The sequence below is a fragment of the Oncorhynchus mykiss genome, chromosome 13, assembly GCF_013265735.2.
Source record: "Oncorhynchus mykiss isolate Arlee chromosome 13, USDA_OmykA_1.1, whole genome shotgun sequence".
NCBI classification, from domain to species: Eukaryota; Metazoa; Chordata; class Actinopteri; order Salmoniformes; family Salmonidae; genus Oncorhynchus; species Oncorhynchus mykiss.
In genome coordinates, this window is record NC_048577.1 from 71,383,019 (window position 1) to 71,409,202 (window position 26,184).

General features: G+C 46.6%; 1 protein-coding gene and 1 pseudogene across 3 annotated transcripts; both read left to right on the top strand.

Annotated features, from left to right (window-relative positions):
• Positions 1–3,662: 3,662 nt before the first annotated feature.
• LOC118938372 (oocyte zinc finger protein XlCOF6-like) lies at positions 3,663–10,575 on the top strand. Of its 3 annotated transcripts, none has more exons than XM_036942085.1 (3): positions 3,663–3,976; positions 8,189–9,302; positions 9,387–10,575. In XM_036942085.1, the coding sequence occupies exons 1-3, from the start codon at positions 3,751–3,753 to the stop codon at positions 10,504–10,506; spliced, it is 2,460 nt and encodes an 819-aa protein (XP_036797980.1). In that variant the 5' UTR covers positions 3,663–3,750; the 3' UTR covers positions 10,507–10,575. The 3 variants fall into 3 exon arrangements, with proteins under 3 accessions (XP_036797980.1, XP_036797981.1, XP_036797979.1); XM_036942086.1 differs by having other exon boundaries at positions 8,189–9,218; XM_036942084.1 differs by having other exon boundaries at positions 8,189–10,575.
• Positions 10,576–22,229: 11,654 nt separating this feature from the next.
• On the top strand, positions 22,230–25,745 carry LOC110485335 (annotated as a pseudogene).
• Positions 25,746–26,184: the final 439 nt, after the last annotated feature.

A 26,184-nucleotide genomic window follows, 5' to 3' on the forward strand; every position in this document is an offset into this window, starting at 1 on the left:
GATAACCTATTCCCTGTATAGTGCACTACTATTGACCAGAGCCCAATGATAACCTATTCCCTGTATAGTGCACTACTATTGACCAGGGCCCAATGATATCCTATTCCCTGTATAGTGCACTACTTTTGACCAGGGTCCAATGATACCCTATATAGTGCACTACTATTGACCAGAGCCCAATGATAACCTATTCCCTGTGTATAGTGCACTACTATTGACCAGAGCCCAATGATACCCTATTCCCTGTATAGTGCACTACTTTTGACCAGGGTCCAATGATACCCTATATAGTGCACTACTATTGACCAGAGCCCAATGATAACCTATTCCCTGTATAGTGCACTACTATTGACCAGGGCCCAGTGATAACCTATTCCCTATATAGTGCACTACTTTTGACCAGGGCCCAGGCTACCTGGTTGTCTGTACAGTAACAGCCCGACATTTTCATGAAATAAATCGCAATGCAATAAAGAATAATGTGATTATTAATTGTATTTTCTATTTGAAGCCTAAACACAGTCCCCACCATTGTTGACAAACATAAAATCCTTCATTTTATTATAAGACACGCCGTTATAAGGACATTATTTATTAAACCAAATGTTATCATGTGAAGAATAATGGCATGACGTAATGGCATAGCTTCATACAATAACTAATAAAGACCTTCTTCTTCTCGGTAATGTTTTGTACTTACCCAAACTCCAGCCAAGAAGCACAATATCGGACGTTCTAAATCATTGTTGAACTTCTGTTGTTATGGATACAAGTAAACAATTCTAGCAACAACATAGATATAGAATTACAAGACAGGCGAGACCCATTTTTAGCATCACGGCATTTTCGTGCCTGAGTGTCTCTGGGTTGTTTTTGTTTGTATTATTATTATTATTATTTGTAGCTTGGAGTCAGTCATATTGAGACGCAGGTGACTCATTTAGAAACGTTGCATACCCACAAAATATCTCCCAAAACATCAGTGCGCCAGTTTTCACACACGAGTCATTTATGAAAACTGAACTTGACGTGCTCATCCTCCCGTGAACTTTAGACGGATCCTGCGTGTGCAGTTTCCAGTGGTTGAAGTAGATCTATTGCTTTGCAGAAAGGCAAAAATAGCCTATTAGTAGTAACCTTGCGTAAATTGAGAATATATGATTAAACTCGTATTCATAACAAAAAACAGGTAAATATAATAACAAGATGCAGTGATTTGCCCTCGCTACAGATGGCTATATCGGTCCGTTCATACAGGACTAGTAAAGGTCCAGTGTGCTACTTTTGTGAGGAAGATTTTTATATAGAATATATATATCTATATATATATATATGTTTATTGTTATTATTCCGATTTCTCAGGGTGCTTCAGCAACCCTACTTCCTGCGACTATGCGTCTCAATACTTAAGCCTCAAGTAGACTAAATGTAATTTATAAACATAATGCATACAGTGCATTCTGAAAGTACTCAGACCGCTTGACATTTTCCACATTTTGTTACGTTACAGCCCTATTCTAAAATGGGTTAAATAAAAAATAAAAACACATCAATATACACACAATACCCCATAATGACATCACAATACCCCGCAATGACGTCACAATACCCCATAATGACAACATGAAAACAGAAAAGAAATACCTTATTTACATAAGTATTCAGCCCCTTTGCTTTTTGACTCGAAATTGAGCTTTGATGAAAACCTGCTCCAGAGCGCTCAGGACCTCAGACTGGGGCGAAGGTTCACCTTCCAATAGGACGACGACCCTAAGCACACAGCCAAGTCAACGCAGGAGTGGCTTCGGGACAAGTCTCTGAATGTCCTTGAGTGGCCCAGTCAGAGCCCGGACTTGAACCCAATCAAACATCTCTGGAGAGACCTGAAAATAGCTGTGCAGCGATGCTCCCCATCCAACCTGACAGAGCTTGAGAGGATCTGCAGAGAAGAATGGGAGAAATACAGGTGTGCTAAGCTTGTAGTGTCATACCAAAGAAGACTAGACTGTAATCGCTACCAAAGGTGCTTCAACAAAGTACTGAGTAAAGGGTCTGAACACTTATGTATAAATGTGACATTTCTGTTGTTGATTTGTCCTTACGGGGTATTGTGTGTAGATTGGCTGTAGAACAAGGCTGTAACGTAACAAAATGTGTAAAAAGTCAAGGGGTCTGAATACTTTCCCAAGGCACTATATATCATAACCGCTGCATGATACATTTCTCACCTTTTCTGGATGAGTTCACGTTCCCAAAGTAGCTATGCAACAAATAACCACGCGCATCTCTCATTTCAGTGGGTCTACTAGATAGGCTATTATAATGTCTGGTTTCTGCTCTAGTCTATGCATCCAACAGGCAGCGCAGTTTATTACCTAGGGTACTGGGGGGTAACTAGCCCTCCCCTAAGATCAATGTCTAATTGCTGACACAAGAAAGCAATGTTTGGAAAATAAATGGTATGTGGATGAAGGTTATGCGTAGGTCAATAAACTATAAAGGGAAATCAATATCTACAGTTTACACTTTCTTTGTTATTTCACAAAACTTTGTTTTTAGAAAAGGGGCAACAGTTACCTCGGTAGAAGATGATCAATGAAATGTATTTATAAAGGCCTTCGTACATCAGCTGATGTCACAAAGTGCTGTACAGAAACCCAGCCTAAAACCCCAAACAGCAAGCAATGCAGGTGTAGAAGCACGGTGGCTAGGGAAAAACTCCCTAGAAAAGCAGAAACCTAGAGAAACCAGGCTATGAGGGGTGGCCAGTCCTCTTCTGGCTGTACTGGGTAGAGAGGAACCAGGCTATGTGGGGTGGCCAGTCTTCTTCTGCCTGTGCCGGATGGAGATTATAACAGAACATGGTCAAGATGTTGAAACGTTCCTAGATGACCAGCATGGTCAAATAATAATAATCACAGTGGCATAGGATTTCACACAAGTGTGTTAAAATCCATTTAATTTGTTTTATTTAGAAATTCTTTAGTAAGTAATACTTAAAAGCTAAGTCTAGTTGTCTTATTATTTAATAGGTCCTCATGAGAGCCAGTTTCATCATAGCGCTTGGTGGTTTTTACGTCTGCACTTGAAGAAACTTTTAAAGTTCTTGAAATGTTCCCATATTGACTCACCATGTCTCAAAGTAATGATGGGCTGTCATTTCTCTTTGCTTATTTGAGCTGTTCTTGCCATAATATGGACTTGGTCTTTTACCAAATAGGGCTATCTTCTGTATACCACCCATACCTTGTTACAACACAACAGACTGGCTCAAACACATTAAGAAGGAAAGAAATTCCAGAAATTAACTTTTAACAAAGCACAACTGTTCATTTAAATGCATTCCAGGTGATTACCTCATGAAGCTGGTTGAGATAATGTCAAGAGTGTGCAAAGCTGTCATCAAGGCAAAGGTTCGCTACTTTGAAGGATCTAAAATATATGATTTGTTTAACACTTTTTTGGTTACTACATGATACCATATGTGTTATTTCATAGTTCTGATGTCTTCACTATTTTTCTACAATGTAGAAAATTGTAAAAAAATAAATAAAGAAAAACCCTTGAATGAGTAGGTGTGTCCAAACTTTTGACCGGTACTGTATATATAATTATTTTATTTTTTGGTTAAAGTATCAGTTTTTACGCCACCCAGTAGGTGGCGGCAATGGACATTTTAGGATGTAGTCTGTAAACCTTAAAGAAGAAGAAACCCATAGACGACAGTCTCAAGATAAATGTTTCTTCAAAATGTCGAAACCACAGTTGTTGACTGTGTTTATAGCCAAGCGATTAATATCGGCAGCCGTGAACATATTTGGGATCGAGGAAAGGAGGATAGCTCAGTACCAGGAGCCACTAGCAGCAGTGACTGTTGAGATAATGGCGGCGGTGGAAACGACGATAGAACAAGAGCTCTCCAGTTCAAAGCAGGAGATTGAACGTCTACGGAGGCTTCTTCTGGAGTTGGGAGCAGGTTCGTAGATAGGTCTTGAAAGAGAGCGAGAGGGGGTGGTTTACACGGGTAACAAATAACCACCAAAGAGGGGCAGCTAGTTTAGCCCACAGCATGACTAGAATGAGCTGTTTTTAAGCAACGCTGGTGTATTTCAGGGGAGAACGAATGCCCCTCCCAGGGAAGCTACCGCACGGACTTCAAGTCCGCCCGCGGTACTGCCGGCATTGTTCGCTGAAAACAAGACAACCCATTATAGTGAATAGGAAAATACCGATCTTCGTGTAAATAAACACATTTCGAAATGTGAGAGTTCAATGGTTCTTTCAGCTCACTGGTTTTCTAGGCCTCAGTGCAGACTTGAGAGCTTTGTCGTTTCTCTGCCTGTGCCCTCCTTGATTTGAGGGTCTTTACACAGGTTCCTCGCTCTTATCCACATGCCAAATCCTCGTATAAATAAACACATTTCGAAAACGCATTACTCCAGATGTACACAAGTTAAGGACAATTTAGTAGGTAATGGCAGCCTGCAGTACCCCAGTTGAACCTCAGCTTGACAAATTCAATGAGAGGGCGCACCACTGAGCTAGCCTGCAACGTCACTCTCTGGAGTAGCTGAAAACGTCGCATCTTAATGCCGCGTTCAAAACAAATGGAAACTCGGAAAATACGAGTTCAAATCATGACGTCAGTGATCGGAAAGTCGGAGCTCTAGAAATAGATGACCATAAAAAAAAATCGAGTTCCCAGTTGTTTTGAACGCACTGAAGTCGGATATTTCCGAGTTCCCCGTTTCCCACATGAGAAGCCATCATAACCGGCTTCAAATGCGCTATTGAGTCTTCACATAGGAATGAACGGTGTCACGTGATCGATGGCTTTGTCTATTCAAATTGGCATTGGCGTATTTACGTTAGTGTTGCTTTTGAATTCCCTTGCAAAAAAACCTGAACAGTCCGCGGGAAGCCAGACGTTAATTAAATACAATTCCATTTCCTGTGGCGGTGGGCTTGGACTGTTGGACATTATAATGGCGAATCTGAAATGAAAATATCTAAAGGAATGTGTTATTCAGCAGACTTTCCGTTAGCTGTTAAGCTAGAATACCTGTTTAACGTCCCATCTGAAAGACAGCACCCTACACAGGGCAATGTCCCCAATCACTGCCTTGGGGCATCAGGATTTTTTTTTTTTTAGACTAGAGGAAACAGTGCCTCCTCCTGTTCCTCCAACACCACTTCCAGCTGGTCTCCCATCCAGGGACCGACCCTGCTTAGCTTGAGTGGTAAACCAGCAGTGGGATGCATGGTGGTGTGTTGCTGGCCAACCACATGTAAGAGTATTGTGATGTGGCCTAATGTAAGTAGATGCAGGGTGGTAGATGCTGGCCAACCACATATAAGAGTATTGTGATGTGGCCTAATGTAAGTAGATGCAGGGTGGTAGATGCTGGCCAACCACATATAAGAGTATTGTGATGTGGCCTAATGTAAGTAGATGCAGGGTGGTAGATGCTGGCCAACCACATATAAGAGTATTGTGATGTGGCCTAATGTAAGTAGATGCAGGGTGGTAGATGCTGGCCAACCACATATAAGAGTATTGTGATGTGGCCTAATGTAAGTAGATGCATGGTGGTGTGTTGCTGGCCAACCACATATAAGAGTATTGTGATGTAGCCTAATGTAAGTAGATGCAGGGTGGTGTGTTGCTGGCCAACCACATATAAGAGTAATGTGATGTAGCCTAATGTAAGTAGATATCTAGCTAAGCCCTCTGGGATGTGATGTAGCCTAATGCAAGTAGCTAAGCCCTCAAGGATGTAATGTAGCCTAATGTAAGTAGATATCTAGCTAAGCCCTCTGGGATGTGATGTTGCCTAATGTAAGTAGCTAAGGCCTCTGGGATGTGATGTAGCCTAATGTAAGTAGATATCTAGCTAAGCCCTCTGGGATGTGATGTTGCCTAATGTAAGTAGATATCTAGCTAAGGCCTCTGGGATGTGATGTAGCCTAATGTAAGTAGCTAAGCCCTCTGGGATGTGATGTAGACTAATGTAAGTAGATATCTAGCTAAGCCCTCTGGGATGTGATGTAGCCTAATGTAAGTAGCTAAGCCCTCTGGGATGTAATGTAGCTTAATGTAAGTAGATATCTAGCTAAGCCCTCTGGGATGTGATGTAGCCTAATGTAAGTAGCTAAGCCCTCTGGGATGTAATGTAGCCTAATGTAAGTAGCTATCTAGCTAAGCCCTCTGGGATGTGATGTAGCCTAATGTAAGTAGATATCTAGCTAAGCCCTCTGGGATGTGATGTAGCCTAATGTAAGTAGATATCTAGCTAAACCCTCTGGAATGTGATGTAGCCTAATGTAAGTAGATATCTAGCTAAGCCCTCTGGGATGTAATGTAGCCTAATGTAAGTAGCTAAACCCTCTGGAATGTGATGTAGCCTAATGTAAGTAGATATCTAGCTAAGCCCTCTGGGATGTGATGTAGCCTAATGTAAGTAGATATCTAGCTAAGGCCTCTGGGATGTGATGTAGCCTAATTTAAGTAGATATCTAGCTAAACCCTCTGGGATGTGATGTAGCCTAATGTAAGTAGCTAAGCCCTCTGGGATGTGATGTAGCCTAATGTAAGTAGCTAAGCCCTCTGGGATGTAATGTAGCCTAACGTAAGTAGATATCTAGCTAAACCCTCTGGGATGTGATGTAGCCTAATGTAAGTAGATATCTAGCTAAGTCCTCTGGGATGTGATGTAGCCTAACGTAAGTAGATATCTAGCTAAGCCCTCTGGGATGTGATGTAGCCTAATGTAAGTAGCTAAGCCCTCTGGGATGTGATGTAGCCTAATGTAAGTAGATATCTAGCTAAGCCCTCTGGGATGTGATGTAGCCTAATGCAAGTAGCTAAGCCCTCTGGGATGTGATGTAGCCTAATGTAAGTAGATATCTAGCTAAGCCCTCTGGGATGTGATGTAGCCTAACGTAAGTAGATGTCTAGCTAAGCCCTCTGGGATGTAATGTAGCCTAATGTAAGTAGATATCTAGCTAAGCCCTCTGGGATGTGATGTAGCCTAATGTAAGTAGATATCTAGCTAAGCCCTCTGGGATGTAATGTAGCCTAATGTAAGTAGATATCTAGCTAAGCCCTCTGGGATGTGATGTAGCCTAATGTAAGTAGATATCTAGCTAAGCCCTCTGGGATGTGATGTAGCCTAATGTAAGTAGCTAAGCCCTCTGGGATGTAATGTAGCCTAATGTAAGTAGCTAAGCCCTCTGGGATGTAATGTAGCCTAATGTAAGTAGCTAAGGCCTCTGGGATGTAATGTAGCCTAATGTAAGTAGCTAAGCCCTCTGGGATGTAATGTAGCCTAATGTAAGTAGCTAAGCCCTCTGGGATGTAATGTAGCCTAATGTAAGTAGCTAAGGCCTCTGGGATGTAATGTAGCCTAATGTAAGTAGCTAAGGCCTCTGGGATGTAATGTTGCCTAATGTAAGTAGCTAAGCCCTCTGGGATGTGATGTAGCCTAATGTAAGTAGCTAAGCCCTCTGGGATGTAATGTAGCCTAATGTAAGTAGCTAAGCCCTCTGGGATGTAATGTAGCCTAATGTAAGTAGCTAAGGCCTCTGGGATGTAATGTTGCCTAATGTAAGTAGATATCTAGCTAAGCCCTCTGGGATGTGATGTAGCCTAATGTAAGTAGATATCTAGCTAAGCCCTCTGGGATGTAATGTAGCCTAATGTAAGTAGATATCTAGCTAAGCCCTCTGGGATGTAATGTAGCCTAATGTAAGTAGATATCTAGCTAAGCCCTCTGGGATGTGATGTAGCCTAATGTAAGTAGATATCTAGCTAAGCCCTCTGGGATGTAATGTAGCCTAATGTAAGTAGCTAAGCTCTCTGGAATGTGATGTAGCCTAATGTAAGTAGATATCTAGCTAAGCCCTCTGGGATGTAATGTAGCCTAATGTAAGTAGATATCTAGCTAAGCCCTCTGGGATGTGATGTAGCCTAATGTAAGTAGATATCTAGCTAAGGCCTTTCATCCATTGGCATTTGTCATTGTGGCCAAAGCAAAGAGCAGCCAACCTCCCAGCTAGATTCACTACTAAATGCTGTATGATATCCCTCTAGCCTCAGCAGAGCGTAGACACACGAGTGTATTTGGATAAATATGAAATGTCTTTGTTTTTGTCTAACTGGCTAATTATTCCGTCTCCTTCTCTCCAGACCCCCAGCAGCTAACTGTCCCTGAAGAGGAGGTTCCCCCTGAGCAGCAGCACTGTGAGCAGGAGTGGAGCCCCAGTCTGGGGCAGCAGGACACAGAGCCCTCACAGATTAAAGAGGAACAGGAGGAACTCGGGACGAGTCAGGAGGAACTCGGGACGAGTCGGGAGGAAGAGCAGCTTCACAGACTTGAGTCTGATTCCACAGATGTTGTAGAGTTCATATTTACTGCTCCTCCCTGTGTGGAAAAGTACTCTGATCAGGACAGAGAGAGAGAGAGGGACTCTCTACCCACCAACACAACTGAACAGATCCAAACAGAACCTAATGGAGAGGACTACAGAGTATCAGAACCAACCAGTGACTCTCTGCTCCTCTCTGCAGTAAATCCAGACTGTTCGGCAGCTCACAGTGAAATCATTGTAAGTGTGGATGAGGATGAGAGCGAGGAGCCTGTGTCAAAGACCCTCAAATCAAGGAGGGCACAGGCAGAGACAGGACAAAGCTCTCAAGTCCGCACTGAGGCCAAGAAAACCAGTGAGCTGAAAGAACCGTTGAAGTCTCACACAAACAGGAAGCCGTTCAAATGTCCTGTGTGCGGTAAACGCTATAAGACACGAGGCGGTTTAAAAACGCATCAGAGAATTCACTCAACTGAAAGTAATCATCACTGCAAGAAATGTGGCCAATCGTTTAACTTGTTGCGACAATGGAAGAAACATATGAAGAATCACACAGAGGAGGAATCGCCTACGTGCCACGTGTGCAGTAAACCTTTTAAACTGCCAAACCATCTGAAAACTCATATGAGATGCCACAGCGTAGAGAAATCCAGTCAGTGTCCGACATGTGGAAAACACTTTAAATCAGCGAAAGAGCTAGAGATTCACCAGAGAATTCACACGGGAGAGAAACCGTTTCAGTGTCCGACATGTGAAAAACACTTTAAATCAGGGAAAGGCCTAAAGAAACATCAGAGAATTCACACTGAAGATCAACGATACCAGTGTCCGACATGTGAAAAACACTTTAAATCAGGGAAAGACCTAAAGAAACATCAGAGAATTCACACTGAAGATCAACGATACCAGTGTCCGACATGTGAAAAACACTTTAAATCAGGGAAAGACCTAAAGAAACATCAGAGAATTCACACTGAAGATCAACGATACCAGTGTCCAACATGTGGAAAACACTTTAAATCAAAGTACAACCTTAAACAACACAAGAAAATTCACACCGACGAGAAATCGTATCGCTGCAATGATTGTGTCAAGTGCTACAGGACAAAGACGGGCTTAGAAGAGCACGTGAGGACTCACACAGGGGAGAAACCTTTTAAGTGTTCCGTGTGTGAAAAGTGCTTTACTTCAACAACCATTCTAAAACGCCACGAGAGAACTCACAGTGGAGAGAAACCGCACGGCTGCACACAATGCAACAAACGCTTCCCTGTCAAGTCAGAACTGGTTAAACACATGAGAACGCACACAGGGGAGAAACCTTTTAGCTGTAGCGAATGTGACAGATGTTTCAGTCATAACATTAGCCTGAGACTGCACATGAGAACTCACACAGGGGTGAAACCGTACAGCTGCGAAGAATGTGGCAAATGTTTTTCTGTTAACAGTAACCTGAGAATGCACATGAAAATTCACACAGGAGAGAAATCGTTTTGTTGCCAGGAATGCGGTAAATGTTTCCGTCATAAAATTAGCCTGAGACTGCATATGATGACTCACAGTGGTGGAGAGAATCTTCACGGATGTACTCAATGCAACAAACGTTTCCCCATCAAATCTCTCCTGGTTAAACACATGATGACGCACACAGGGGAGAAATCTAATAGCTGCAAAGAATGTAGCAAATGTTTCAGTCATAACATTAGCCTGAGACTGCACATGAGAATGCACACAGGGGAGAAATCATATACCTGCAAAGCGTGTGGCAAATGTTTCCAAAACAAGACGGTTCTGACGAGGCATATGAGAACTCACAAAGGAGAGAATCCATATAAGTGTCCTCTTTGTGTCAGTTCCCTTATGCCGTCAAATGAACTAAAACATCTTTACTTGGGAGAGAAACCAGAGACCGACCAATCAGAGAATCCATCGTGCCTCTGCAGCGATTGTGGCAAACGCTTCCCAACGACGAAAACCCTGAGAGACCACATGAGGACCACACATGAAGAAAGAAGGCATCCGTGCTCTGTTTGTGGAGATTTCTTTATGTCGTTGGGTTCTCTTAAAGTTCACCAGAAAATACACACTGGAGAGAAACCCCACCAGTGTTCTGTTTGTGGGAAATATTTTGCATTGTAGTGATGGGAAGTTTGGCTCTTTTTACAGACTCTGATCTTTGACTCATTTAAATAAATAAATAAACTCCTCTTTCGACTAATTTCTTGCGAGTCAGTAATGCCCAGAGCACGCAGGACCCCCCCTACCGGTGAATGATGAAATGATTCTATAAGCCTCTCGTTCACAATAAGGGGCTTATTGGCGTCGTCATTTGTAAAAGTGGCTTTAAGCAATGTACATTTGTGGTTGCCATACATACAGAAGATATTATTTATTGATACCTTGTGGAAGGAGGTCTAGGTACGGCCTGACTAGATTGCCAAGGCATTCCGTCGAGTCGTTACAGAGGCTTGACGGCTGTGAGGGTTAATATGCACAATATAATTCACAAACTGCAGCACCCCCAAATCGATTTGTGTTCCAGTTTGTTGAGCAGAGGCGGTGGTATGTTTTGGTTCTACAAGCTGTGTATCATCATAACATTCAATTATTAATGAGTCTGGAGTGGCAGGAAGTCTAGTGGTTAGAGTGTAGAGGTGGCAGGGTAGTCTAGTGGTTAGAGTGTAGAGGTGGCAGGGTAGCCTAGTGGTTAGAGTGTAGGGGCGGCAGGTAGCCTAGTGGTTAGAGTGTAGAGGTGGCAGGGTAGCCTAGTGGTTAGAGTGTAGGGGCGGCAGGTAGCCTAGTGGTTAGAGTGTAGGGGCGGCAGGTAGCCTAGTGGTTAGAGTGTCGGGCCGCAGGTAGCCTAGTGGTTAGAGTGTAGAGGTGGCAGGTAGCCTAGTGGTTAGAGTGTTGGGGTGGCAGGTAGCCTAGTGGTTAGAGTGTAGGGGTGGCAGGTAGCCTAGTGGTTAGAGTGTAGGGGCGGCAGGTAGCCTAGTGGTTAGAGTGTAGGGGCGGCAGGTAGCCTAGTGGTTAGAGTGTAGGGGCGGCAGGTAGCCTAGTGGTTAGAGTGTAGGGGCGGCAGGTAGCCTAGTGGTTAGAGTGTAGGGGCGGCAGGTAGCCTAGTGGTTAGAGTGTAGAGGCGGCAGGTAGTCTAGTGGTTAGAGTGTAGGGGCGGCAGGTAGCCTAGTGGTTAGAGTGTAGGGGCGGCAGGTAGCCTAGTGGTTAGAGTGTAGGGGTGGCAGGTAGCCTAGTGGTTGGAGTGTAGGGGCGGCAGGTAGCCTAGTGGTTAGAGTGTAGAGGTGGCAGGTAGCCTAGTGGTTAGAGTGTAGGGGCGGCAGGTAGCCTAGTGGTTAGAGTGTAGGGGCGGCAGGTAGCCTAGTGGTTAAAGCGTTGGGCCAGTAACCGGAAGGTTGCAAGAGCGAATCCCCGAGCCGACAAGGTACAAATCTGTCGTTCTGCCCCTGAACAAGGCAGTTAACCCACTGTTCCTAGACCAGTTAACCCACTGTTCCCCGGTAGGCCGTTATTGAAAATAAGAATTTGTTCTTAACTGATTTACCGAGTTAAATAAATGTTAAATAAATAACTGTATTAACTGAACGCATGGTGCAAGAATTATCAGATCTAAACATGTCTTTTTGTTCACTGCGATCTCTGCAGGTGTACCTTTTTCCTGCCTGGGTATATGACAGACAGCTGTTGGTCAGAGCACTTCTCTGGAGCCGGAAGAGGAGGAGGGTTGCGTGTGTCAATCCTATAGTAGGACTCAATGCGGCCAGCAGGTCAAACGAACAACTAAAATGAACGAGTCACTCAGAAAAACGAGTCCGTAAAATGAGTCGTTCACAAATAAAATAAAAAATGTGCAACCTGACAACAGTAGTGATGTGGATTTTTATCTAAAACTCCACCAGGGAGTTCACTCTGGAGAGAAACGTTGTCAGGTTATCTAAAACTCCACCAGGGAGTTCACTCTGGAGAGAAACGTTGTCAGGTTATCTAAAACTCCACCAGGGAGTTCACTCTGGAGAGAAACGTTGTCAGGTTATCTAAAACTCCACCAGGGAGTTCACTCTGGAGAGAAACGTTGTCAGGTTATCTAAAACTCCACCAGGGAGTTCACTCTGGAGAGAAACGTAGTCATGTTATCTAAAACTCCTCCAGGGAGTTCACTCTGGAGAGAAACGTTGTCAGGTTATCTAAAACTCCACCAGGGAGTTCACTCTGGAGAGAAACGTTGTCAGGTTATCTAAAACTCCACCAGGGAGTTCACTCTGGAGAGAAACGTTGTCAGGTTATCTAAAACTCCACCAGGGAGTTCACTCTGGAGAGAAACGTTGTCAGGTTATCTAAAACTCCACCAGGGAGTTCACTCTGGAGAGAAACGTAGTCATGTTATCTAAAACTCCTCCAGGGAGTTCACTCTGGAGAGAAACGTAGTCAGGTTATCTAAAACTCCACCAGGGAGTTCACTCTGGAGAGAAACGTTGTCAGGTTATCTAAAACTCCACCAGGGAGTTCACTTTGGAAAGAAACCGTTCTGCTGCAGCTGCTTTAAAAATGGACAGAACTTGTAGAAAGTCAGTTGTTTTCATAGAGAGCAGTCAGTCGGTGTCTTGGCACCAGGAGTCCCTGTTCATCTATGATAGAAGACTGTATTATATCTCAACCCTGTTCATCTATGACAGAAGACAGTGGTATTATATACCAACCCTGTTCATCTATGACAGAAGACAGTGGTATTATATACCAACCCTGTTCATCTATGATAGAAGACAGTGGTATTATATACCAACCCTGTTCATCTATGATAGAAGACAGTGGTATTATATACCAACCCTGTTCATCTATGATAGAAGACAGTGGTATTATATATCAACCCTGTTCATCTATGACAGAAGACAGTGGTATTATATACCAACCCTGTTCATCTATGATAGAAGACAGTGGTATTATATATCAACCCTGTTCATCTATGACAGAAGACAGTGGTATTATATACCAACCCTGTTCATCTATGATAGAAGACAGTGGTATTATATACCAACCCTGTTCATCTATGACAGAAGACAGTGGTATTATATACCAACCCTGTTCATCTATGACAGAAGACAGTGGTATTATATACCAACCCTGTTCATCTATGACAGAAGACAGTGGTATTATATACCAACCCTGTTCATCTATGACAGAAGACAGTGGTATTATATACCAACCCTGTTCATCTATGACAGAAGACAGTGGTATTATATACCAACCCTGTTCATCTATGACAGAAGACAGTGGTATTATATACCAACCCCGTTCATCTATGATAGAAGACAGTGGTATTATATATCAACCCTGTTCATCTATGATAGAAGACAGTGGTATTATATATCAACCCTGTTCATCTATGACAGAAGACAGTGGTATTATATACCAACCAACAACAAGCAGACTGCACTTGACTTTTTAAAGGCACGTTGTCAACAAGCAGACTGCACTTGACTTTTTAAAGGCACATTGTCGACAAGCAGACTGCACTTGACTTTTAAAGGCACATTGTCGACAAGCAGACTGCACTTGACTTTTTAAAGGCACATTGTCAACAAGCAGACTGCACTTGACTTTTTAAAGGCACATTGTCAACAAGCAGACTGCACTTGACTTTTTAAAGGCACGTTGTCGACAAGCAGACTGCACTTGACTTTTTAAAGGCACATTGTCAACAAGCAGACTGCACTTGACTTTTAAAGGCACATTGTCAACAAGCAGACTGCCCTTGACTTTTTAAAGGCACGTTGTCGACAAGCAGACTGCACTTGACTTTTTAAAGGCACATTGTCAACAAGCAGACTGCACTTGACTTTTAAAGGCACATTGTCAACAAGCAGACTGCCCTTGACTTTTAAAGGCACATTGTCAACAAGCAGACTGCACTTGACTTTTAAAGGCACATTGTCAACAAGCAGACTGCACTTGACTTTTAAAGGCACGTTGTCAACAAGCAGACTGCACTTGACTTTTAAAGGCACATTGTCAACAAGCAGACTGCACTTGACTTTTAAAGGCAATTTTTTTGTGATTGTTTATGGAGATCGGATTCAAGTTAAATGTTGTGGATGTCGGCTAAAGGTGATTTACAATCTGCAGTTCAAACAACAACAAAGAGGAAACCCCCCCCCACTGTTTTGGTAAACAGCTGAGTGATGGGGCTGGAGGAATGGAACCACTCTGACATTAGACTTGTTCAAATTCACAAACGGAGCTTTCAATGCTAGGACCGTCCATGAGATCAGAATGATAGTTTTAACGTCGGCCAAGAGTCAAGCCGATCAGTAAAGGGTGTGTCCCCCCCGCTAGGAGTCTTGTAAAGGGTGTGCCTCCCCCCAATATGAGTCTAGTAAAGGGTGTGTCCCCCCACTAGGAGTCTAGTAAAGGGTGTGGTCCCACTAGGAGTCTAGTAAAGGGTGTGGTCCCACTAGGAGTCTAGTAAAGGGTGTGGTCCAACTATGAGTCTAGTAAAGGGTGTGGTCCAACTATGAGTCTAGTAAAGGGTGTGTCCCCCCACTAGGAGTCTAGTAAAGGGTGTGTGTCCCCACTAGGAGTCTAATAAAGGGTGTGGTCCCACTAGGAGTCTAGTAAAGGGTGTGTCCCCCCCACTAGGAGTCTAGTAAAGGGTGTGGTCCCCCCACTAGGAGTCTAGTAAAGGGTGTGTCCCCCCACTAGGATTCTAGTAAAGGGTGTGGTCCCACTATGAGTCTAGTAAAGGGTGTGTCCCCCCACTAGGAGTCTAGTAGAGGGTGTGTCCCCCCACTAGGAGTCTAGTAAAGGGTGTGGCCCCACTATGAGTCTAGTAAAGGGTGTGTCCCCCCACTAGGAGTCTAGAAAAGGGTGTGGCCCCACTATGAGTCTAGTAAAGCGTGTGGCCCCACTATGAGTCTAGTAAAGGGTGTGGTCCCACTAGGAGTCTAGTAAAGGGTGTGTCCCCCCCCACTAGGAGTCCAGTAAAGGGTGTGGTCCCAATAGGAGTCTAGTAAAGGGTGTGTCCCCCCACTAGGAGTCTAGTAAAGGGTGTGTCCCCCCACTAGGAGTCTAGTAAAGGGTGTGTCCCCCCCACTAGGAGTCTAGTAAAGGGTGTGTCCCCCCACTAGGAGTCTAGTAAAGGGTGTGTCCCCCCACTAGGAGTCTAGTAAAGGGTGTGTCCCCACTAGGAGTCTAGTAAAGGGTGTGGTCCCACTAGCAGTCTAGTAAAGGGTGTGTCCCCACTAGGAGTCTAGTAAAGGGTGTGTCCCCCCACTAGGAGTCTAGTAAAGGGTGTGTCCCCCCACTAGGAGTCTAGTAAAGGGTGTGTCCCCCCACTAGGAGTCTAGTAAAGGGTGTGGCCCCACTAGGAGTCTAGTAAAGGGTGTGGTCCCACTAGGAGTCTAGTAAAGGGTGTGCCTCCCCCACTAGGAGTCTAGTAAAGGGTGTGTCCCCCCACTAGGATTCTAGTAAAGGGTGTGGTCCCACTAGGAGTCTAGTAAAGGGTGTGGTCCCACTAGGAGTCTAGTAAAGGGTGTGTCCCCCCACTAGGAGTCTAGTAAAGGGTGTGGCCCCACTATGAGTCTAGTAAAGGGTGTGTGTCCCCACTAGGAGTCTAGTAAAGGGTCTGGTCCCACTAGGAGTCTAGTAAAGGGTGTGTCCCCCCACTAGGAGTCTAGTAAAGGGTGTGGCCCCACTATGAGTCTAGTAAAGGTGTGGTCCCCCCACTAGGAGTCTAGTAAAGGGTGTGGTCCCACCACTAGGAGTCTAGTAAAGGATGTTGCCCCCCCACTAGGAGTCTAGTAAAGGGTGTGTCCCCACTAGGAGTCTAGTAAAGGGTGTGGTCCCACTAGGAGTCTAGTAAAGGGTGTGGCCCCACTAGGAGTCTAGTAAAGGGTGTGGTCCCACTAGGAGTCTAGTAAAGGGTGTGTCCCCCACTAGGAGTCTAGTAGAGGGTGTGGCCCCACTAGGAGTTTAGTAAAGGGTGTGTCCCCACTAGGAGTCTAGTAAAGGGTGTGGTCCCAAAAGGAGTCTAGTAAAGGGTGTGGTCCCACTAGGAGTCTAGTAAAGGGTGTGGCCCCACTAGGAGTCTATTAAAGGGTGTGCCTCCCCCACTAGGAGTCTAGTAAAGGGTGTGTCCCCCCACTAGGATTCTAGTAAAGGGTGTGGTCCCACTAGGAGTCTAGTAAAGGGTGTGGTCCCACTAGGAGTCTAGTAAAGGGTGTGTCCCCCCACTAGGAGTCTAGTAAAGGGTGTGTGTGTGTGTCCCCCCCCCCCAATAGGAGTCTAGTAAAGGGTGTGGTCCCACTAGGAGTCTAGTAAAGGGTGTGGTCCCACTAGGAGTCTAGTAAAGGGTGTGGTCCCACTAGGAGTCTAGTAAAGGGTGTGGTCCCCCCACTAGGAGTCTAGTAAAGGGTGTGGTCCCCCCACTAGGAGTCTAGTAAAGGGTAAAGGTGTGGTCCCACTAGGAGTCTAGTAAAGGGTGTGGTCCCACTAGGAGTCTAGTAAAGGGTGTGGTCCCACTAGGAGTCTAGTAAAGGGTGTGGTCCCCCCACTAGGAGTCTAGTAGAGGGTGTGGTCCCACTAGGAGTCTAGTAAAGGGTGTGGCCCCACTAGGAGTCTAGTAAAGGGTGTGGTCCCACTAGGAGTCTAGTAAAGGGTGTGGTCCCACTAGGAGTCTAGTAAAGGGTGTGGTCCCACTAGGAGTCTAGTAAAGGGTGTGGTCCCAATAGGAGTCTAGTAGAGGGTGTGTCCCCCCACTAGGAGTCTAGTAAAGGGTGTGGCCCCACTATGAGTCTAGTAAAGGGTGTGTCCCCCCACTATGAGTCTAGTAAAGGGTGTGGCCCCACTATGAGTCTAGTAAATGGTGTGTCCCCCCACTAGGAGTCTAGTAAAGGGTGTGTGTCCCCACTAGGAGTCTAGTAAAGGGTCTGGTCCCACTAGGAGTCTAGTAAAGGGTGTGTCCCCCCACTAGGAGTCTAGTAAAGGGTGTGGCCCCACTATGAGTCTAGTAAAGGGTGTGGCCCCACTATGAGTCTAGTAAAGGGTGTGGTCCCACTAGGAGTCTAGTAAAGGGTGTGTCCCCCCCACTAGGAGTCTAGTAAAGGGTGTGGCCCCACTATGAGTCTAGTAAAGGGTGTGTCCCCCCACTAGGAGTCTAGTAAAGGGTGTGGTCCCACTAGGAGTCTAGTAAAGGGTGTGGTCCCAATAGGAGTCCAGTAAAGGGTGTGTCCCCCCACTAGGAGTCTAGTAAAGGGTGTGTCCCCCCACTAGGAGTCTAGTAAAGGGTGTGGTCCCCCCACTAGGAGTCTAGTAAAGGGTGTGGTCCCACCACTAGGAGTCTAGTAAAGGGTGTGGTCCCACCACTAGGAGTCTAGTATGTTGCCCCCCCACTAGGAGTCTAGTAAAGGGTGTGGCCCCACTAGGAGTCTAGTAAAGGGTGTGTCCCCACTAGGAGTCTAGTAAAGGGTGTGGTCCCAATAGGAGTCTAGTAAAGGGTGTGGTCCCACTAGGAGTCTAGTAAAGGGTGTGGTCCCACTAGGAGTCTAGTAAAGGGTGTGGTCCCACTAGGAGTCTAGTAAAGGGTGTGGTCCCACTAGGAGTCTAGTAAAGGGTGTGGTCCCACTAGGAGTCTAGTAAAGGGTGTGCCTCCCCCACTAGGAGTCTAGTAAAGGGTGTGTCCCCCCACTAGGAGTCTAGTAAAGGGTGTGGCCCCACTAGGAGTCTAGTAAAGGGTGTGGTCCCACTAGGAGTCTAGTAAAGGGTGTGCCTCCCCCACTAGGAGTCTAGTAAAGGGTGTGTCCCCCCACTAGGAGTCTAGTAAAGGGTGTGGTCCCACTAGGAGTCTAGTAAAGGGTGTGGTCCCACTAGGAGTCTAGTAAAGGGTGTGTCCCCCCACTAGGAGTCTAGTAAAGGGTGTGTGTGTGTGTGTCCCCCCCCCCCAATAGGAGTCTAGTAAAGGGTGTGGTCCCACTAGGAGTCTAGTAAAGGGTGTGGTCCCACTAGGAGTCTAGTAAAGGGTGTGGTCCCACTAGGAGTCTAGTAAAGGGTGTGGTCCCACTAGGAGTCTAGTAAAGGGTGTGGTCCCACTAGGAGTCTAGTAAAGGGTGTGCCCCCGCCCAATAGGAGTCTAGTAAAGGGTGTGGTCCCACTAGGAGTCTAGTAAAGGGTGTGTCCCCCCACTAGGAGTCTAGTAAAGGGTGTGGTCCCACTAGGAGTCTAGTAAAGGGTGTGCCTCCCCCACTAGGAGTCTAGTAAAGGGTGTGTCCCCCCACTAGGATTCTAGTAAAGGGTGTGGTCCCACTAGGAGTCTAGTAAAGGGTGTGGTCCCACTAGGAGTCTAGTAAAGGGTGTGTCCCCCCACTAGGAGTCTAGTAAAGGGTGTGTCCCCCCCCCCCCCCCCCCCAATAGGAGTCTAGTAAAGGGTGTGGTCCCACTAGGAGTCTAGTAAAGGGTGTGGTCCCACTAGGATTCTAGTAAAGGGTGTGGTCCCACTAGGAGTCTAGTAAAGGGTGTGTCCCCCCACTGGGATTCTAGTAAAGGGTGTGCCTCCCCCCCACTAGGAGTCTAGTAAAGGGTGTGCCCCCCCCCACTAGGAGTCTAGTAAAGGGTGTGGTCCCACTAGGAGTCTAGTAAAGGGTGTGTCCCCACTAGGAGTCTAGTAAAGGGTGTGGTCCCACTAGGAGTCTAGTAAAGGGTGTGGTCCCACTAGGAGTCTAGTAAAGGGTGTGGTCCCACTAGGAGTCTAGTAAAGGATGTGGTCCCACTAGGAGTCTAGTAAAGGGTGTGGTCCCACTAGGAGTCTAGTAAAGGGTGTGGTCCCACTAGGAGTCTAGTAAAGGGTGTGTCCCCCCCACTAGTAGTCTAGTAAAGGGTGTGTCCCCCCACTAGGAGTCTAGTAAAGGGTGTGTCCTCCACTATGAGTCTAGTAAAGGGTGTGGTCCCACTAGAAGTAGTGTACCATTAGCTTGCTCCTGAAAAGATGATAATGACAGACAGTGATGTGAGCCTTGTCTACCACAGACTACCACATCAGAGTTTACACTAGTCACTGTGTGTGTGTGTGTGTGTGTGTGTGTGTGTTTGTGTGTGTGTGTGCGTGCGTGCGTGCGCTCAGACGTCTTGTTCCCCTAGTGAATGAGTTAGTGAGGCAGCGTCCGTCCCTCCTGTCGTCCGTCCCAATAACATCTCCTGAAGTGTGCACTTGTTCACTTCCCTGGTTTGAAAGGAGATGACTGGTATCAGAAACATAGTGGAAACTCCCACTAGCCCATTTGCCATTTAGATGTGTGGGAAGGAGTGTACACTTCAGGAGGGAAGGAGTATTTCTGCATGTGTTCTCTCTCCCTAAGACCAGTGACCGGTTGTGGCTCGCCCTCTTTGAAGTTAAAATCCTTTCATCTGTCCTGTGATCATAGTCTTAACTGACAGGTGTATAGGAGACACTGGTGAGAGCTCTTCAAAGGACCTACATGTCCGTCTACACAGTGGAGTCACCCATTCAGTGTGTGTGTGTGTGTGTGTCTGTGTGTGTGTGCCTGTGTGTGTGTGTGTGTGTGCCTTGGTGCTCGTGTGAACATGTCAACTTGATGTCAGAACAAACCTGTTATCTTGAAACATTGTCCGGTTGGGTGAACGAGATGTAGAGACTCAACACGACATAAGAAAAGGACTAACTGACTGACTGATTAAATAACTGACTGTCTGGCTGGCTGATTAAATAACTGACTGACTGACTGATTAAATAACTGACTGGCTGATTAAATGACTGACTGACTGATTAAATTACTGACTGACTGATTAAATAACTGACTGACTGATTAAATAACTGACTGGCTGATTAAATGACTGACTGACTGATTAAATTACTGACTGACTGATTAAATAACTGGCTATCTGACTGACTGATTAAATAACTGGCTGTTTGACTGACTGATTAAATAACTGACTGGCTGGCTGATTAAATAACTGACTGGCTGGCTGATTAAATAACTGACTGGCTGACTGATTACATAACTGACTAGCTGATTATATAACTGACTGGCTGACTGACTGATTAAATAACTGACTGTCTGACTGATTAAATAATTTACTGGCTGACTGATTAAATAACTGACTGTCTGACTGACTGATTAAATAACTGACTGTCTGACTGACTGATTAAATAACTGACTGACTGGTTGATTAAATAACTGACTGGCTGACTGGCTGATTAAATAACTGACTGGCTGACTGACTGATTAAATAACTGACTGTCTGACTGATTAAATAATTTACTGGCTGACTGATTAAATAACTGACTGTCTGACTGACTGATTAAATAACTGACTGTCTGACTGACTGATTAAATAACTGACTGACTGGTTGATTAAATAACTGACTGGCTGACTGGCTGATTAAATAACTGACTGGCTGACTGACTGATTAAATAACTGACTGTCTGACTGACTGATTAAATAACTGACTGGCTGACTGACTGATTAAATAACTGACTGGCTGATTAAATAACTGACTGACTGATTAAATAACTGTCTGGCTGACTGATTACATAACTGACTTACTGACTGATTAAATAACTGGCTCAATGATTGGCTGACTGACTGATTAAATAACTGGCTCACTGATTGGCTGACTGACTGACTGAAATCAAGATGACAAACGGTCTTATTTCCTTAATTTATTTCAAAATGTAGACACCAACCACAAGTGAATCCAGAAGGCATCAACAACATCAGAGGTGTTTGTTTGTCACAGACAGAAGGTTGAGAATGAACTCCGGCCGCGTTGTCCACAAGCTCACTGTAACTTTAACTTTTACAGGTCAAATACGCTTGAGCCACAACATTCGTAGCGTTTATCACAAATGCTTTCTCCGCAGACGGAATGCGTCTTTGATTGAATCCCAAACCCTGAGGGCTCTAGTCAGTCTGAAGCCGAAGCCTTACAGATCGCTCCATAGAAACGTGAAGATCATTTCCTGATTGAGCCAACATGTGCAGAATTTACCGGGAATGCAGTCTCAGCTAACGAACATAGCCTTTACATTTCAATCGCACTGTAAACGCTGAACTTCAGCGATATAGATTGAATTAGAGCCCTTAGACAGGAGAACAGCTAAGGCACAGCCCACCACCCCATCAGAGAAATAGGGAGGGTGTGGGTGGCAAAGAGAGGGGGAGGAAGAGAGAGGGGAGAGTGCAGAAAGGAAGAGCAAAGGAGAGTAGAGCGATGTAGAGACTGTAGAGCAAAAACATTACTGAGAGAAAGAAAGAGAGGCTAACCAACGTTGAGCTGATGTCATGTCACCACTATCGTAACGGCCAGACAACATAGTCACAACGTTATCATAACATCTTACAGGGCTCTTTAAAACAGTCACGTGACTTGTAGTACTGAGTCTGCGATCCCAAATGATTCCCTATACAGCATACTACTTTCAATCAGAGCCCTATACGTCCGGGTCAACAGTAGTGTACTATATAGGAAATAAGGCCCTATAGGCCCTGGTCAACAGTAGTGTACTATATAGGGAATAGGGCCCTATAGGCCCTGGTCAACAGTAATGTACTATATAGGGAATAGGCCCTGATCAACAGTAGTGTACTATATAGGGAATATGGAGCCATTGGAACTAATACAAAGCCCTTTTCTCCATCCATTTTGTTAGACACTTTTCCATAACTTAATGTTATAAACTGTACTTTAAAAAACATATAACGTCACAAAATACATATTTATTTAAATTTTTTGTATTTTTATTTTTTTAAATAATTCATACTAAAATAGCTATTGTACATCATAAAAAAACATCTGTGGAATATTTTATTAAATACGTTTAATTTAAAGGTAGACTCAGCAATATGACGTACATGCAGAAAGTAAACGGCACAGCGGCTCGAACTTGAGAGTGTTGAAGCGTGATGCTCAACTTGTCCGCTGTTTTGGTCCCCTGGCTACCGGGCTGCGAACAGCGTGAAGCAAACCTGTGCACATGCGCAGATACTGTGTGTGACTGGTGTGAGAGAGAGAGAAGTGTTGCATCTCGCTCATCTCAATATCTGCGGGTGCTGCTCGTGGCGTCACGTCATTTAGCTCAGTCTACCTTTTAAAAATGTCTGCGACTGAAACTGTAAATTAAAAGTTGAATTGTTCCCATGGACACAAGAGGTAACTAAGCAACAGTGTTTTTTTCTGAGGTCAGTGTGGGTTTGAACCTGGGTCGACTGTGCGCTGCAAAACTGTGTTAGCCTGTTGAGCTAAAGCCTAAGCAAGGTTGCTCATCACACAAGAGCGTATTTCATTGAAGGTTAGCCATGTCGGTTGGTCCCAGCAGTGAAAGGCCTTTTAGGGTGTGTTGAAACCAGACAGCCTGGCCTGCTTGTTGGCCCCGCCCTGCGGAGAGGGTGCCTCAGGACCAGACGTCTCACTGGCTCAATGTTCTTTGGGGTTTTGCCAATCGTAGCCATGTATACTACTGAGGTCAAAAGTGAGAAGGTCAAGGCTTTTTAAAGGTCATGTGACATCGCTGTACATGTGTTACATCCAGACCCAGTGATCCTGTCTATAATGTTGCATCCAGACCCAGTGATCCTGTCTATAATGTTACATCCAGACCCAGTGATCCTGTCTATAATGTTGCATCCAGACCCAGTGATCCTGTCTATAATGTTACTGACTGACTAACCGGCTACTGACTGTACAAGGTAGGACTCTGGTCAAGTAATGTACAATATAGGGAAAAGGGCCCATAGTTTTCAGATCAACAGTAGTGCACTATATATACAGAATAGGATTCCATTTGGGATGTAGCCTGTGGGTGGCAGTAGACCACAGTCATAGGGTTGCATCTCAATAGTCTACAGAGGCTTCCTCACCTCCTCTCCTCAAGCTCCTCTCCTCACTTCTTTTCCTTAACCCTCCCGTGGTCCTGGGGTCAGGGTGACCCAGGTCCTGTGTGTGGAGGGCTCCCCTTTCTGTGCTCTGTGCTTGCGGGTCAGAGCGACCCAGACCCTGTGTTTCCAGGGCTCCTGCTCTGCGCTGGGGAGTCAGAGCGACCGTGCCAGCCACTGGCGAGGCGTGTGCCATTGAGTGTAGTAGAGAGTCTGCGAGTGTGGCGAGGCTGTGCCTGGCTCCCCGCTCTGCGCTCTTGGGTCAGAGGGACCCAGCCAGCCACTACACAGGTCCGGACATGCCCCGCTGTGTGCTAGAGAGCAGCCAAGTGTTATAGTTGTGCTCTGCTCTCTGCGCTCGTGGGTCAGAGCGACCCAGGTCCTGTGTTTCCAGGGCTCGCGCTCTGTGCTCTGTAGAGTGTCTGCGAGTGTGGCGAGGTTGTGCCCGGCTCCCCCCGCTCTGCGCTCTGCGCTCGTGGGTCAGAGCAACCCAGCCAGCCGCTACACAGGTCCATACGTGCTTCGCTGTGTGCTAGAGAGCAGCCGAGTGGTGGGGTGGGTCAACTGCACACGGCTACACACAAGCGCGCAAGCGAGCCTCATGCATTTTCGGGTCTCGGTCTCCCGCATAAGCCGGCCGGCCGGACCTACGTAGAGAGGATACTAATATTGTCAGCGGCACCCACCCACACACACAAAGTGACCGGCTCCCCACCCGTGCCAAGTGCGCTCTTCCCCACCGTTCAGCGGACCCGATCAGTGGAGCCGAGCGGCCATGGCTGTGCGTTTTACGGCCGCGCAGGTTCTAGAACAGATCTTGTCCAGCGTGGACCAAGAAGACTCAGATTGCCAGGAGGAGGAGGAAGAGGTTTCGGAAGACGAAGACGGGGAGGAATACAACCCCGAGCGCCGCGAGGTCGACGATGCTTCTTCTCCCTCTTCTGAGGAAGAGCCCGAGGAAGCGCCCGAGGAAGCACCCGAGGACCGACGCGAGGAAGAGATCTCCTCGGCCCCGGACCAACGGGAGACGCCGTTGCTGTCGAAAAATGGCAAAATCAAGTGGTCCCCCGTGGCCTACGGCCACCACCGCGGGGCCCTCGCAATCTGCCACGCCGGGCCGGACCAGACTCCGGGCCCCACGGCCTATGCCGCGACATCGAGTCCGCCTTCCACCTTTTTGTCACACCGGCGATAGAAAGGATAATTGTGGAAATGACGAACCTGCACGGGGCCAGAAAATACGGCGACGGCTGGCGACCCATGGACGCCACGGACCTGCGCGCCTACGTAGGGCTGCTGATCCTAGCGGGCGTCTACAGGTCCCGAGGCGAGGCCGCGGCAAGCCTGTGGGACGCCGAGAGCGGCAGGACCGTGTTCCGAGCCACCATGCCGCTCAAGGTCTTTCACAGGTACTCGAGGCTGCTGCGATTCAACGACCGCCAGTCGAGACCCACTCGCCACGGACAAACTCGCAGCCATACGGGAGGTCTGGGACCTGTGGGAGGCGCGGCTGCCGGCCCTCTACAACCCGGGGCCCGACGTGACGGTGGACGAGCAACTTTCCAAAAGGCCGCTGTCCTTTCCGTCAGTACATCCCCAGCAAGCCGGCGAAATAAGGCATCAAGTCGTGGGTGGCCTGCGATGCCAAGTCCAGCTACGCTTGGAAGATGCAAGTGTACACCAGCAAGGCGGCCAGCGGAGGCCCCGAGAAGAACCAGGGGATGCGCGTTGTCCTCGATCTGACAACGGGGCTGAGCGGTCGCAACGTCACCTGCGACAACTTCTTCACCTCCTACGACCTGGGCCAGCGGCTCCTCGAGAGGAACCTCACCATGGTGGGCACGGTGAGAAAGAACAAGGCCGAGCTCCCGCCCGCGCTGCTCGAGTCCAGGGGCAGACAGGTCCTGTCCTCCAGGTTTCACGCCCACCGCCACTCTGGTGTCCTACCTGGCAAAGAGAAACAAGAACGTGCTACTTTTGAGCACGCTGCACACAGAGGGCCACATTAGCGATCGCTGCGACAGGAAACCGGCCCTCATCCTAGACTACAACTGCAACAAGGGCGGCGTGGACAACCTAGACAAGGTGGTCAGCACCTACAGCTGCAGACGGATGACTGCCCGCTGGCCCCTGCTCGTCTTCCACAACATCCTTGACGTGTCCTCCTACAACGCCTTTGTCATATGGCGAGAGATCAAGCCTGACTGGATGCCTCGCAAGCGGAACAAGCGCAGGGTGTTCCTGGAGCAGCTGGGAAAGGCACTTGTGAAGCCGCTGATCCAAAGAAGGCAGCATCTCCCCCTCACTGAAGAGGCGTCAGCACTTGTCAAAGTCCTACAGAGTGCTACGGCGGCTCGTGATCAACAGCGCGAGGGGCCCGCCGCTGCCCCACTCGCTGCCCCCGCCACCGGGGCAAGTAAGAGGAAGAGGTGTCAGCTCTGCCCACCCAAGAAGGACTCCAAGACACACATGGTGTGCTGCAGGTAGTTTTGCGAACCGATGCTAACTAGCGTTACCCATAGACTTCCAGTCGTTGCGCTATCTGCTAGCATGCTAGCAGGTCTCATTGCCTACGTATCCCTGTTATTAAGCTCCTTTCCCGGAGGAAGCAAGAGGAGAGGGGAAGACAAGCCTCTTTAGAGTATTGAGATGGAGCCCCGAACAGAACAACATGTCTGATGCCATGACAACAGGGGGTTGAGGGTCTTTGGAAATCAAGACAGCAGGTTCTCTGCCCCCCCCTCAGCATGATCGCCTCCAAAACAGCACCCTATTCCCTACATAGTGCACTACTTTTGACCAGCGTCCATAGACAGTATGTAGGGAATAGGATGCCGAATGTAAACATCAGTCATTTGACAACAACAAAAAAACTGTTTAATTAATATAATATAAACTTGAATAAATAGTTAACTTAGAATTGTCC